At 40.6% G+C, this 12,527-nt stretch overlaps 1 protein-coding gene across 1 annotated transcript in view; it reads left to right on the top strand.

Moving 5' to 3' along the window:
* Window positions 1-12,527, top strand: part of LANCL3 (LanC like 3) — a 32,813-nt gene that overhangs the window by 15,443 nt on the left and 4,843 nt on the right. The window contains exons 2-3 of the mRNA XM_027887231.1: window positions 11,096-11,219; window positions 12,286-12,483. Coding sequence (XP_027743032.1) covers window positions 11,096-11,219; window positions 12,286-12,483 — 322 coding nt within the window. The remainder of the gene's footprint in view (window positions 1-11,095; window positions 11,220-12,285; window positions 12,484-12,527) is intronic.

Here is a 12,527-nt window from a genome sequence, read left to right as displayed (position 1 = left end):
TTTTTTTTTTGTTTTTTTTTTTTTTTTTTTTTTTTTTTTTTTTTTTTTTTTTTTTTTTTTTTTTTTTTTTTGGGTTGTTTTGTTTTAATAAATGAGAGAACAGACCTGGAGATTTATCAGAAGAAAGAACAAAACAATAACTGCTAAAGTAGCCTTTAAATAATCATTTCAGCATCCTAACGCTTTCTGTTTGCTTTCTACAGCTCTGTGATAGACTGAGCTGAGATTTTCACTGAGCTGTTCACAGCACTATGCAAATTGTCACATATAGTTTAGGTTCTTCTCTTCTATGAGTGCAGGATTTTGAGAAGGTCAAGGACTCCTCTAAGGTACTGAACTGTTAAAAATGTACATGTATTATACAGCCACAATCAGCACACTCCGTGCAGCTCGAGGTAGCATGTCAAGATAAAAGCCCAAGTTTTTATTGGTTTTAAATGGGGAAAAAAACCCAACAGCTGACAGCCTTGTGATTGGGAGCCTCTAAAGCTCATAGCAACCTCATTCTCTTTTTGAACTTTAATTAGAAACAAATGAAGTAAAGAATACCATTTTACTTTTCTGTAGTTTATCTCTGCAAGCTTTGACTATAAGAAGCTATAAAGTCTTTCATGGATAGCTTTCCAAATGCTACTTTCTGTAGCCTCTCCTCCCCCATCAATTATTTTTGGTTCTGACACTTCTGCAATGAGGCTTTGAGGAGTCATGTCTGTTTTCTTATTTACTTTGGTAAGCCTGTGAATGACGCACGTTCACTTGTGCAGAGGGAGGAGGTCTGAACACTCAGAAAACAAGCCTAAAGGCATTTGAAGTAGACTGGGAATTGTTGCATGAGGAAGATAAAAGGACTGGATGATGATGACAGATAAGGAATGTAGTATCTTTAACATAAAGAAGGAAAAAAAAATATAAGGCTGCTTAATAATGTATAGAATGAAGTCTCTGTCTTCTGGATTTCAAATGGCCCTGGCATATTTTGTGAGTTGCTGCCTGTCAGCAATGGCTGAATAAAACACCGAGGCTGCCAAAAAAGGGGAAGAAGAATTAAAGTTATGATACCCAGGAACCCACTTCGTATGTAAAATTAAATGGATGTACAATTGCTTACATTGTAATATTTGATTAGCTGAAAAGTGATAAAATGTTTTTGACAGGTGTGCTCCAGGCCAAATCCTGTAGTCCTGACAGAAAAAAAATTCCCCCTGGAAAACAGTTCACAGCTGCAACTGTGAACCATGACCTAGTATAAGTGCTTGAAAGGCAAATGAATTCCTGTTAAACTGAATATCAAGCAAGATCAGACACAACTTGATCCAGCACAGTTTGCTGGTGGGTGTATAAACTGCAATCTTTCCTTTTACTGCTATTTTATTTCTTCAAATTTCTTCATTTTGTTTTAATTCTTCAAACAATTTGTTTGTAGTAGCAAAAAAGATTCACGGCAAGAGTGTAAAGCTCTGCCTCAACACAAACAATAGACCAATATTTGGAATCCTCTCTTCAGGGGAGTGGTGCCTCATACCTCAACTGAAATTTTTTGTCTCTCTTATTTATATATAGAAGACAGTGTATTGCCTGGCTCGTCACAGGAGACAGTCTTCATGAGAATATTTATGGACATGAAGTTCTTTCAGAGTGCCAGGGAGAACTGCTTATAAATGCAGCTTTATTCAGTAAGAGGCATAGAGTGTGCACATCCTTGGAAAAAAGTGATTAAAACCCCCAAATACTTCTACTGTGTGTAAGTCATGCACTCCACATTGGTTTGGAGCAATGAATGACAATGCATGTGCTGGTCAGTTCCCTCCAAACCCACTAAACTGAGAGCAGGATCAGTTCTTGAACACTTAGATATTTACTCAGCTGTATCTGTTAGGTTTCTCTACTCGGTTTCTGCAAGCAAGGTCAGCATTTTACTCTGTCAGGTAAGCCATGTTCCTGTAGTCTCAGCCTTTAAAGGCTTCATCAGACACAGTTGTTATCAGTCTCAACAGACTATGAGCCAGCCCCATGGTGTTACTGGCTAGACATGAAATAACAAGAATTCACAAGAATAATTACATGGCATAAAACCCCTAACCAAGTGCTAAAACTTACAGCATTTCTTATATAATACTTGCCAGGAGTAACAACCCTCTCTCCCCACCCTTCACTATTCAGGTCAATGACCTGTTCAGGTCAATGAGGACTTTGATATTAAAAGCCATATTAATCATCTAATAGGTGAAATGACTTTGACAAATTGAAAGGAAAAAAAAACTGCATGAGACTAAAAAGGCTCTTTTCCATCACTCTGAGTGATTAAGATGATGGTGTTACTTAAGATGAATTGAACGATGAGCATCCTTGGAGATATTCTCAAGGAACCAGCAATCAATCTTTCTCTGTCCCCATCCTGTACTTCTTATTTATTGTATTATATAGTTGCTTTCAGTGTAATCTCTTAGGTTTTTTCTTTTTTTTTTTTTTTTATTGGCAATCTCAGATGAATAACATAATCACTGTTGTTGAAACAAGTGAAGCTTTAATGTTATATACAACTGCAGCATGGGAGTGGCGCTTACAATAAAATAGAAAATAGAGGAAAGGTGATGTGATCATATAGGTTCTGTGCAGTAGTTTGGTCAGGGAGATATTTCAGTGAAGGGTGCAGTAGAAAAACTTTCAGTCATCCAAATATGCTGTATACAAACCACTGCCTTGTTTTCTCCAGCCCAGTGCCACGCTGAATTTGGATGTAGACCATTCTCTTCAGACATAGCCTGCTAACCAAGACTATAGGACACAGGACCTCTTTCACCTCTTCCTCTCTCTTTACCCCCTTTCCCTCTCTCCCAAGGCCAGTTAGGCCACCCTGTCTCTGTTTTGTGCCACCTTTTGCCACACAGCATCCAGCTGGCCCTTCCCAGCACTGACAAGAAATACCAGCCAGCCACCAAGGACATAACCACTACCAGGAGAAATCAGTACAGCAGTGAAGTTTTGTTAATTGTGAAGTGATACACGGTGCTCTTGTCCCTTTGTCTTTCTTAACCAAACATCAGTTTAAAGGAACTTCACAGGTATTATCAGTTTCTCATAGAAAATGAGATAAAGTTTCTCAGAGCTTAAATTTTGGAGATGTGTCAGAGATGTCCTTGTTTCCTCTTACCACTTGCAGCAGTGCTTTCGAGTACCTGATTTCACTTCTGTATTTAGTGGCACCTTCAAAGTTAGCTGTGTCTTCACCAATTTGTCAGCTGTACAATTCATAATCTTAAGAAGTTGTAGCATGAACATTTCTCGTTGCACATTTGTACTCCTCAGAAGTAAATGCATTACATTTTATTTGATTAGTGCCCTGTCTGATACTGGGTGCTCTCTTTTACGGATGAAGCCAAAGAATGAAGTAATGGAAATGTCCAGTTCTTTCTGGAAACCTCCAGGACATCTTAAAATGTGGTTTACCAGCTTATTTTGGTTTCTAGATACATTTGCCATTTTCATTTGTAGAACTCTAAGCCTAGTTCAGCTTGCCTTTGAACAATGTTAGCCTTTACCTACTGACCTGAGATCAAGTTCTGCCCATCTCATGCTGACCTGTGCACAGACACTAACAAATTCATTTTCCTGAGAAGCAGTCTGCCTAAGTTTCTAGCAGCAAATGGTGGTGTCCAATTAAACTGGACTTGCATCATGTTTTAATTTAAACTACAGGCACTGCCATAGTTCCTGGAGGGTTTGGGGACGGTCATTCACAGTTACAAAGTTTTTATCTTTTGCTAAGGCTGTATAATGAATCCTGTTTCCTGTTGCTCTGGAGCTGGGAGAATGGATAACGCTTCTTATGCCTCTGCATAGGTTGCCTTTCATCAACCAGTTCAAGCACCAGCACAGCTTTGCTACAAGAAATGTCTGTGGAACAGATGAAGGTGTAGATTCACTTCCAATGAACCAGCAGACCTGCTGTTATAGGGAAGTAAGCTGATCCAATATACAAAGGCAGAGCAGATGTTCCTTGCTTAGCAGTGTAAAAAATGGAATGGGATCCTGGGGCAACACAGCTACAGCACACTGGGCTGCCTATTACCCAAACAAAGAGTGCAAGGTGCCCAGCTTGGAAGATGTTTATCATCATAATGCAGAATTGTCAGGGACAGGTTTCTAGAGTGCAGAAGGATAGATCTCCCATCAGGAGCTGACAGCTCCTCACTGTAGTTTTGGCATCAGCTAATTGCAGGACTCGTGTACTGATGTACATTTTGGTTGGGACTAAACAGAGTCAAAGGTTTTCTCACTGATAGTTTCTGCATGAATAATCTTCCTCCTACCTGTGAGGGGAGAATAGATGGAAGGAAAGCAGTACCCGTGCAGCACTAATCTCCCACTTATTTGCAGCTCATAAGCTGCTCCAGTGTCTGGTGGAGGAGCGGTTGACACGTGGGAGCTCCAAACAAGAATTTGGATCACAAAGAAGTGATCCCTGATACATCCAGTTCCCAGGGTCTTAGCTCAGCCATGCACTGGGAGGATGGTGAAGAACAATAATAATAAAGGAAAAAAAGAATTTTATGTGCCTGTTGAAAAATGTTGGGGCAGAATTCTGTGATGCAAGAAGAAGCCTCTCCAAGCAGTGCCGGGTTTGTTTCTCTGTTAATTTGCAAATCTTTTTACTGTTTTTAAACATGCTTTTCAATTCATGCTCTTGAATTTGGGTGCAATTCTAGGGAGAGATGCTTGAAATTAAATTGTAGGCTCTCTGTGGTAACTCTAACCCTCTGCTAGGCAGTAGAGAACACGCAGCTGGGGTGCAGACAGCTGTCATTGGAAAGCCTCAACATAGCAGTGCGTCCTGGGGTACCTCACTTCTTCTTCTGTGACAGGACTTGTCCTCCTAAGAAATTCCCTGCTGTCTCTCCTGTTGACCAGACACCTTTGGCTGAGCAGGACCTAAGCCCTTAATAGGCAGACTGGCACCTCTTCAGTCATGGTGGTTATCAGAACTGCTCTGATCTTAGATCTATTCCTTGAAATCATTCCTGCTTCAATTCTCCAGCAGCAGAGAGCAGGGGGGGCTGCGATTCCCTACTTTAATGATAGTAATGAGTATTTCTTATTTCCTTCCCAAGATCCTGGAGAGCCACTGTAGTAGAACTGGATAGACGTATCCAGCCAGACCCTAGTGCAGCAGAGTGAAAGGTGTTTGGGCCTGAGTGTAACTAGGAGAAACTTGTGTTTTCGGTTTCCCTTCATTGACTCAGGATAGAGGGAGCTTGAAGAAAGGTTGAGTCTTTTTGTGCATCCTCCCCCTCCACACACCATCTCTCTCCCTTGCCTTTGTCTCTGCTGGGCATTGTGATTTGTCCTAAGATACAAACACCAAGTGAGAATTGTCCTAAGGTAAGGATACTAGGTGGGAATTGCAGGAGGAACTGTCTGGATGGATGCTCACGTAATGAAGGCATTCCAGAGATGTGGGACCTGTGATGATGGTGATTGGCTTTGGTCCTGCAAAAGGGTATAAAGTGCTGCTGGAGACTGGACCAGCTGGGCACTCCTGGAATTCCCACCTGGTGTTATTATTGTAGGACAAATCAAAATGCCCCTCAGAGGCAATCACAAGGGAGAGAGCGTACATGGATGTGTGGGGAGATGCACCAGAGGCCTGACTATTGTTGCTGTCACAAGAGGCCAATTGCTGGTTTTGCTTTGAAACTCTCCAGTGCTGAAGTTGACCCACACAAGGACTAGAGATGCTCATTGCATTGGACGAACTGTGTAGCAGCACCAGCTGCTCTCAGCCAGCCTCCTGTCTGCTCTAACAGTTGAGCTCCATCCTTTTCCACAACACTTCGCATTCCCCTTCTGAAGGACAAGTTTAACTGCAGAATTTGGTGGTTTTAATGAGACCTGTGGACATTTTTTACACAGAAGTTCTGCATTGTCTTCTTTAACAGTAATCTGACTCATCAGGAATAAAAGCAGCCTTCAGTTTCTGATTGGGCTCATGATTAGTGACCCACAAAACAGGACAGCAATAACTGACATTGCTGTTTTCATGCTGCTGAGGCAAAGGACAAGCCTCACCCCCTCCCAAATTTACATTTTAAAACAAGCAGTACCAGTGGGATCTAGAGGGAAGTCTGGTTTACTCAAGGTTGCAGTCAAGTACCCTTCTCCAGTGAACTGGCAGAATCATATTAGTAGCTGCCCCGAGTCTACACACAGTCATGTAGCTTTGTTAATATGAGGAAAAAAAAACTGGCCGTGACATTGCATGGAAAGATCCCTGAACAATCCCACCCCCTGTCTTTGGTAGAAAAAGATGAAGCTTAAGGAGTGAACTTAATCATCACACAGTGCAGTAAGGTATCACTAAATTACCAAGTTGGCTCCATCATCCTTCTGCTTGAGTCAGCTGTCCTGCTGAACACAAACATCTGTATCTTTTTTTCCCAGCATTTTTGGTTATTATAACTAATTCACAAGCTCCCTCTGCTGGGCTACCGGCATAGGAGACTAATGGCAAAACTCCTCTAATGTTATTTGCAGACTGACCCGTTTTCTTCAGCTTATTTTGGCACTTTGTACAGCATCAGAAAAAATGTCTGATCAAATTCATGTAAATGGCTTTTTGGAAGTGTGACAGAGAGAGGTTTGATGTGTTAGGTGCATATTAATATGTTTTTACATGCACAGGGGAAGGTTTTTTCCACAATAATATAAGTGTAGCTGTTACCTCCTAAAAGTACTTCTGCATCTATCAAAACGATACTTGGCTTCAGTAATGCCTTCCGTTACATACAGGAAAGAGCTTTAAGAAAATAAATACAGCTCTTTTAAGAGAATTAAAAGCTTACAATCATCAAGTGTACTCAGTACATCATGCAGTTTTATGTAGCAGTGGTTTTCAAAAGGCAAAGCATGAGCCAAGGGGCTTGTACAAGGAGTGATGAAGTGCTGAAAATGTTACAGCAATCAGAAGCAAAGAAGAGCTAGTGCTGCTTTTTACTTCCTAATCCTCAAGGTCAAGATGTTTGTCTACATTCAAAATGCATATTTAGGGCTGGGCATGGTCATAACTGATACATTGCAAAATGTCTCCTAGTAGATCGAAAGGAGTTGTGAAATCTTTCTCTTCCAACTAAACAATCTCAGGTTGAGAAAGACTACTAACAACAAAAAAAGGATGGATGGTGTTCTGTGATTGCTGTAGCCATAGCACTTTCTTGCTGGCTTTTAACAGGGATTTACTGAATGAAGTATCTGCCTTAAATAATTCACAAAACTGTGGAATGCCTTAATAGGAAAAGGCATAGTGCCTGCAGTGGCACAAGAGAAAAATGGAGGGACTTTAAAAACAATCACAGTGGCTTTTTTTACTGTAGGTCAGGCTCCTAGGCACAGAGAATAGTACAAATACTAAGTATTGCAATATATGGGAATGTAGCTGTCCCCTGTGTGAGCAAACCAGTTATTTACAGCACATGGAATCAGTGGGCAATGATATAAAACAGTAAATAAAGGACTCCACCAACCTACTGATACAGAAATTGCAGGGGAAACATGGAATGCATGTATTCCAAACTTCAGTCTACTGAGGAGAGTAAAATGAACATTTCTAACCAACTGAGACAAAATCACCAGTTTTGACTAAAGTGGACAGACAACCTATACTTAACCTGGAAAAGGAACATCTATAATTTATATGTGTTTGTTAAATAGCGGAAAGCTTAAGAGGGCAGGTGTGACAGGAGAAGGGGGAAAGGCCTTAAACTAAAAGAAGGCAGCTTTAGGCTGGCTATTAGGAAGAAATTCTTTACTGTGAGGCACTGGAACAGGTTGTGGTGGAGAAGTTCACATCCCTGGAAGTGTTTAAGGTCAGGCTGGGTGGGCTTTGACCAACCTGGTCTAGTGGAAGGTGTCCCTGCCCATGGCGGGCAGTTGGAACTAGATGGTCTTTAAGGTGCCTTCCATCCCAAACCATTCTGTAATTCTATGATAGGACAGATTGTGACGCCTTTAAAAGTACAAAAATAGTTGGCTGAAGTTTTAAAGCACCAGCAATATATCTCTTTAGTGCCAGTAGTCTTTTGGCTAAGTACTGACATGATAAAGAATATTTTTACCTATGCTTATGCTAAATGACATTCAAGAAGTTTCTCACAAGATGTATCTATCTCAAGCATGAGTTTTTTTTCTAGGTAGCATATTCTCATATTGGCTTTATTCTTCATCAAAGCATCTGACAGCTCCAGAGGACGTGATATCAGTATGCAATTTATCCTCTCAAAGCCTTGAGGATGATCAGTCTATTTCTTTTCTGTTCCTAATTAAACTTATTGCTTCAGTAATTCCCAGGGGCAAGGAGGCATTGTGACTGCACTGAAATGAAAATGAACTCTGTAGAACCACAGCTACATCAGCAGTGGTTATGATTAATGTATTCTGTGATTGTTGTTTTGGTTGTAAGATTCAGCAATTTTATTAAATATACTGTGAGGGAGCATACAGAGACAAGTCACAGTTTTCTTTTCTTGGTAAGGTGAAAGAAGTCTGAGGAGGTTTTAAGACAGAATTGGATGACGTAAGATATAGTAGGTCAAGGGAGACCTTAAATGTGATTTCTGATTATCCAGATTTTGCACTAATAATTATGGTTCATTGAGGGTTTTCTGTTCCAGCCAAACATTTCCTGGAATAAGGAGAAAATACACATCCTCCATATTGAAGTGTTTTGGGAAACAGGCAGCAGCCCTAAAATGATTGTGGATTGAGACACGTGTTAAGAGGTAATTTTGTAGTTAGCAAAGAGATAAGGTTGTTTTCCAGATACACAGGTCATTTTCTTTGCCATTTTCCTTGGTAATGTAGAAGTGGATCAGGTGGGTTGATTTCTATCATCCATTCTAATCACGATTCTAAATATCATTTTTCATCTGGCTTTGCGTGTGGGCTGCTTTTGCATTCTGAAAAAGAGGTGATATTCATTAGCATATTTCATTATGCCAGGCAAAAGGGTATACTGTGCATACACCTAAGTATTCATACTGCTTAAGTGCTTGACTTTTTACACTTGCTTTATATTAAAAAACGGTGAACAATGCTTTCCTATCTAGCTGATCCTTCTTTATGCAGCATTGTGGAAGGCTGGATTTGGATAGAAGTTTATATGCATTTAAAATACTCAACCAGCATTTTAACATAGGCATTAATTCCATCTAAAAGTTAAATGTGCTGCATATAAAAATAAGCTTAGCAAAACATGGTCTGTATTGAAAGCTAGTTGTGAGTATTAAGTAAAGAGGTCGCTACATACGGAAAGTGAACTGATTAGGATTTTTCTAACCAGAGTGCCTTTGCCTTCCAGGATTACAATTAGTAGACTTGATCCTTCGCATTTATTTCTAAGGGGTTACCTTACTAATGCTTTTACAAGGCATGGAGTCTGGAGGAATAGGTCCCAAACTGGCAGATATTAAAATGAAAGCTCTAGAGAGAATTCACTGTGTCTCCCCGTGTCTCTGCTCTCCTCATTTGCTTAGGATTTAAATCATTTCTTTAAGTTCTGTGAAGCTAAAGTGATTCACGTAAAAATGACTGAAAATGACTGAAGTCTCCAGATGTTAATGTCTTATTTACTTCTACTGCAGCAACGTAAAAGAACATTAATGAAGATCAGAAGTAGGTTGTTCTCCAGGGTACAAATATAATAGTCATTTGGAGCAGCTGTAATAAAATCCCTTGTTATCAGGGAGCAAGGTGAGACAAGCAAATAAGATTTTTCAGCCATTAGCTTTCAGTCAAGTTTTATGTGACATTAATTTTCTGTAGCATCTTTTATGTGCCAAATGAGAGAACAGAGTTTATAACGTATGTTGCCTCCACACTTAATGCTATCAGTATTTTTAAAACTTTTTAACTGAAGAAGTAATTGTAAATCCTGTCATAATACAAATTATAGCAAACCCAAACAAGTTCAGAAACATTTCAACGACATCATCTTGGTATTCCAGTTAGTTTTAGGATTACCATTTATCTTGTCAAGAGTATTTGTGCAGCCTTTTTCTTTTTTTTTTTTTCCTGTCTCATTTTGCTTTTTTTTCTTTCTCAGTTCTCTTTTCATAATTTGAAATATATTTCTTCAAAGTACTGCTGCCATACAAGCTTTTCCCTAAAGCCAAAACACTATTTCAGTTAAATTATTTAATTGGCCTAGGTGTTGGATAGTAATGTACAGGTGTGGCTGACACAGAGGAAATTGCTGATGATTGCAGTGAATTGGATATAAATAGAGATGTAGTTAAAACCTGTAAACCTGATCCCTCACTGAATGCTTTGGGTCAGTAACTTGGAAAAGTTCATGTCTGGTGAAATATATGATTTATCAGTCTTACTTTCGACGTCACTAAGAGTAAGGCATTAGTCATCTCTTAGGACTGCAGCAAAGGCAGCGTTGACCTGATGATAAAGTCCCATAAGCATAGCTAGTCTGTCTTCATAGAAACCAGTCCTGCGCTTCATTTTTTACATCTCCATGAAGTAAGCAAGTTAGCATCTTCTTGAAGAAAGCCTGATTTTTTTACTAAGATGTTTCTGAATCCACACCCATAATAGTGATTTTCATTAAATCCTGGTACCCTCCTCTTTGCTTCCTCTTTTTTTATCTTGTCTGTAGAAAAATCTGTCTAGCCTGGTGTGTCCTAATAAAGCCTGTAACACAGCTTCTCTAATCTTTCCCTTTGTCTTATCCTAACATCTCTTCCTTCAGTCTGGGGGCTGCTGTTCTGCAGTGTGCCTGCTGCGTGTTGCCAGGTCCCAGACTGCTGGATCTCTTGGAAGGAAAGGCTCTTAGTGGGCCTCTTTCCACCTCATCTGTGCAGCTAAATGTTTGACATTCCCTTCCTGCGAGGGGATGAAACTCTGTTTTTGAGAACCATTATGTAAATTGACTGTGTTACGTAAGGAACTTTTAATAATGATGTACATTCCAGCATGCTCATATTAAAGGCAGTACTTTGTCTTGTGCACCAGCAAAAAAGCGGAGTCCTGAAAAATGTCTTAAAAAATTAAATTACTATAATAGACTTGATGTTTGTTTGATGTTTCTGTTTAGGTGCTGACCCCAGCACAAATAAAATCAATTTGCCTGGCCATACTAGAATCAGGAAAACAGTATGCAGTGAAGAAGAGGAAACCATTCCCACTCATGTATTCCTACTACGGAACGGAGTATCTTGGTGAGTAAAACACACCAACAGCTTTGGGAGTGATGCTGTGTGTAGATGCTGAGCTAGAAGAAATAAAATACGTAAAACCTACAGCATGGGATTTCTCCTGACCCTATTGGGACCATCCAACCTCCTAACACTGCTGAGGGGAACCAAGTGCTGGAGGGAAGGACTGATGCTGCCGAGCACTGGGAAACACAAGAGGTGCCTGTGCTGCACCGGGGGAGCAGCTTCATTTCTTCTTCTCCTTTCTGCCCTGGTAAATCTGCCTTGCCAGACAGAGGCAGCGAGAGGTGCCCATGTCTGTGTGGAGCAGGTTACCTGAGGGAACAGTCAGGGATGTTTTTTGTAAGCTGCTGTTGCCATGCAGGAACTTGCCGAGGGATTTGGGCTGTAGCACCACAACTCAGAACATGTGGTCAGGCCCTACCCGTCAAGAACAGCTTTAGCTGCAGCTGATCTGAAGCAGTGGGGAAAGGCCACTGAGCAGCTTCCTGGCAAGGTCCTCAGGGTACAATATGCAGAAAGTGTGGGATTGATTTGCATATATTAACGAGTTCTCTGGCAGGCGACCAGCGGGAGAAGTCACTGCGTTGTGTGTGCCACAGACCCTGGCAGGTACAGACAGTTCTTGCACCGAAATTTAGGTTTTAGTTGACTGATACTGTCAGTCAGTAAGTGAGAATACCCATTTATGGCCCAGTTTCAATTTGAATTCAACAAATATTTCAAACTAATGGTCCAGATTCAGCAGTGAGTCAAGAATAACATCGTGAAACAGTATTCAGTTCGGGTTCAGTTTAACTTCGTGCACTGAGTTTTAGTCATATCATAGTGAGAGCAGAAAAAATTCCTGTATATTTTTGCAAAGCTGGAGGAACTGAAGATGACAGAAGTAGTAAAATATAGTGTTCTGCACCTAGAAATCTTTTATTCTAAGCACTGTTGTAATATGCATAAAGAAGGTGAAGGAGCCATGTGCTTGACAAGGAAATCGATCCCAAGGGAAAATTGCCTTGAGGTGGAGGTGAGACCTAAACCTACCCTCTAATCTGATTGTTTCTCTTCTTTACAGGTGCAGCTCATGGGCTTTCGTCAATCCTTCAGATGCTGCTCTCCTACTATGAGTACCTGCAGCCAGCAGATCAGGAGCTTGTGTGGCAGAGTGTGGATTTCCTCATGGACCAGGAACAGAACAGCAACTGGCCTCCTGAGCTGGGGGAGACAATCGAGCGGGAGAATGAGCTGGTGCACTGGTGTCATGGAGCTCCAGGTTCTTTTCCCATTGATGCTTTGAATAGCCAGATGCTGATCCCG

The sequence above is a fragment of the Empidonax traillii genome, unplaced genomic scaffold (genome assembly GCF_003031625.1).
Source record: "Empidonax traillii isolate 1590-97213 ecotype Southwest subspecies unplaced genomic scaffold, ASM303162v1 scaffold1:size7828297, whole genome shotgun sequence".
Classification (NCBI taxonomy): Eukaryota; Metazoa; Chordata; class Aves; order Passeriformes; family Tyrannidae; genus Empidonax; species Empidonax traillii.
This window is presented reverse-complemented; position numbering and strand designations above follow the sequence as displayed.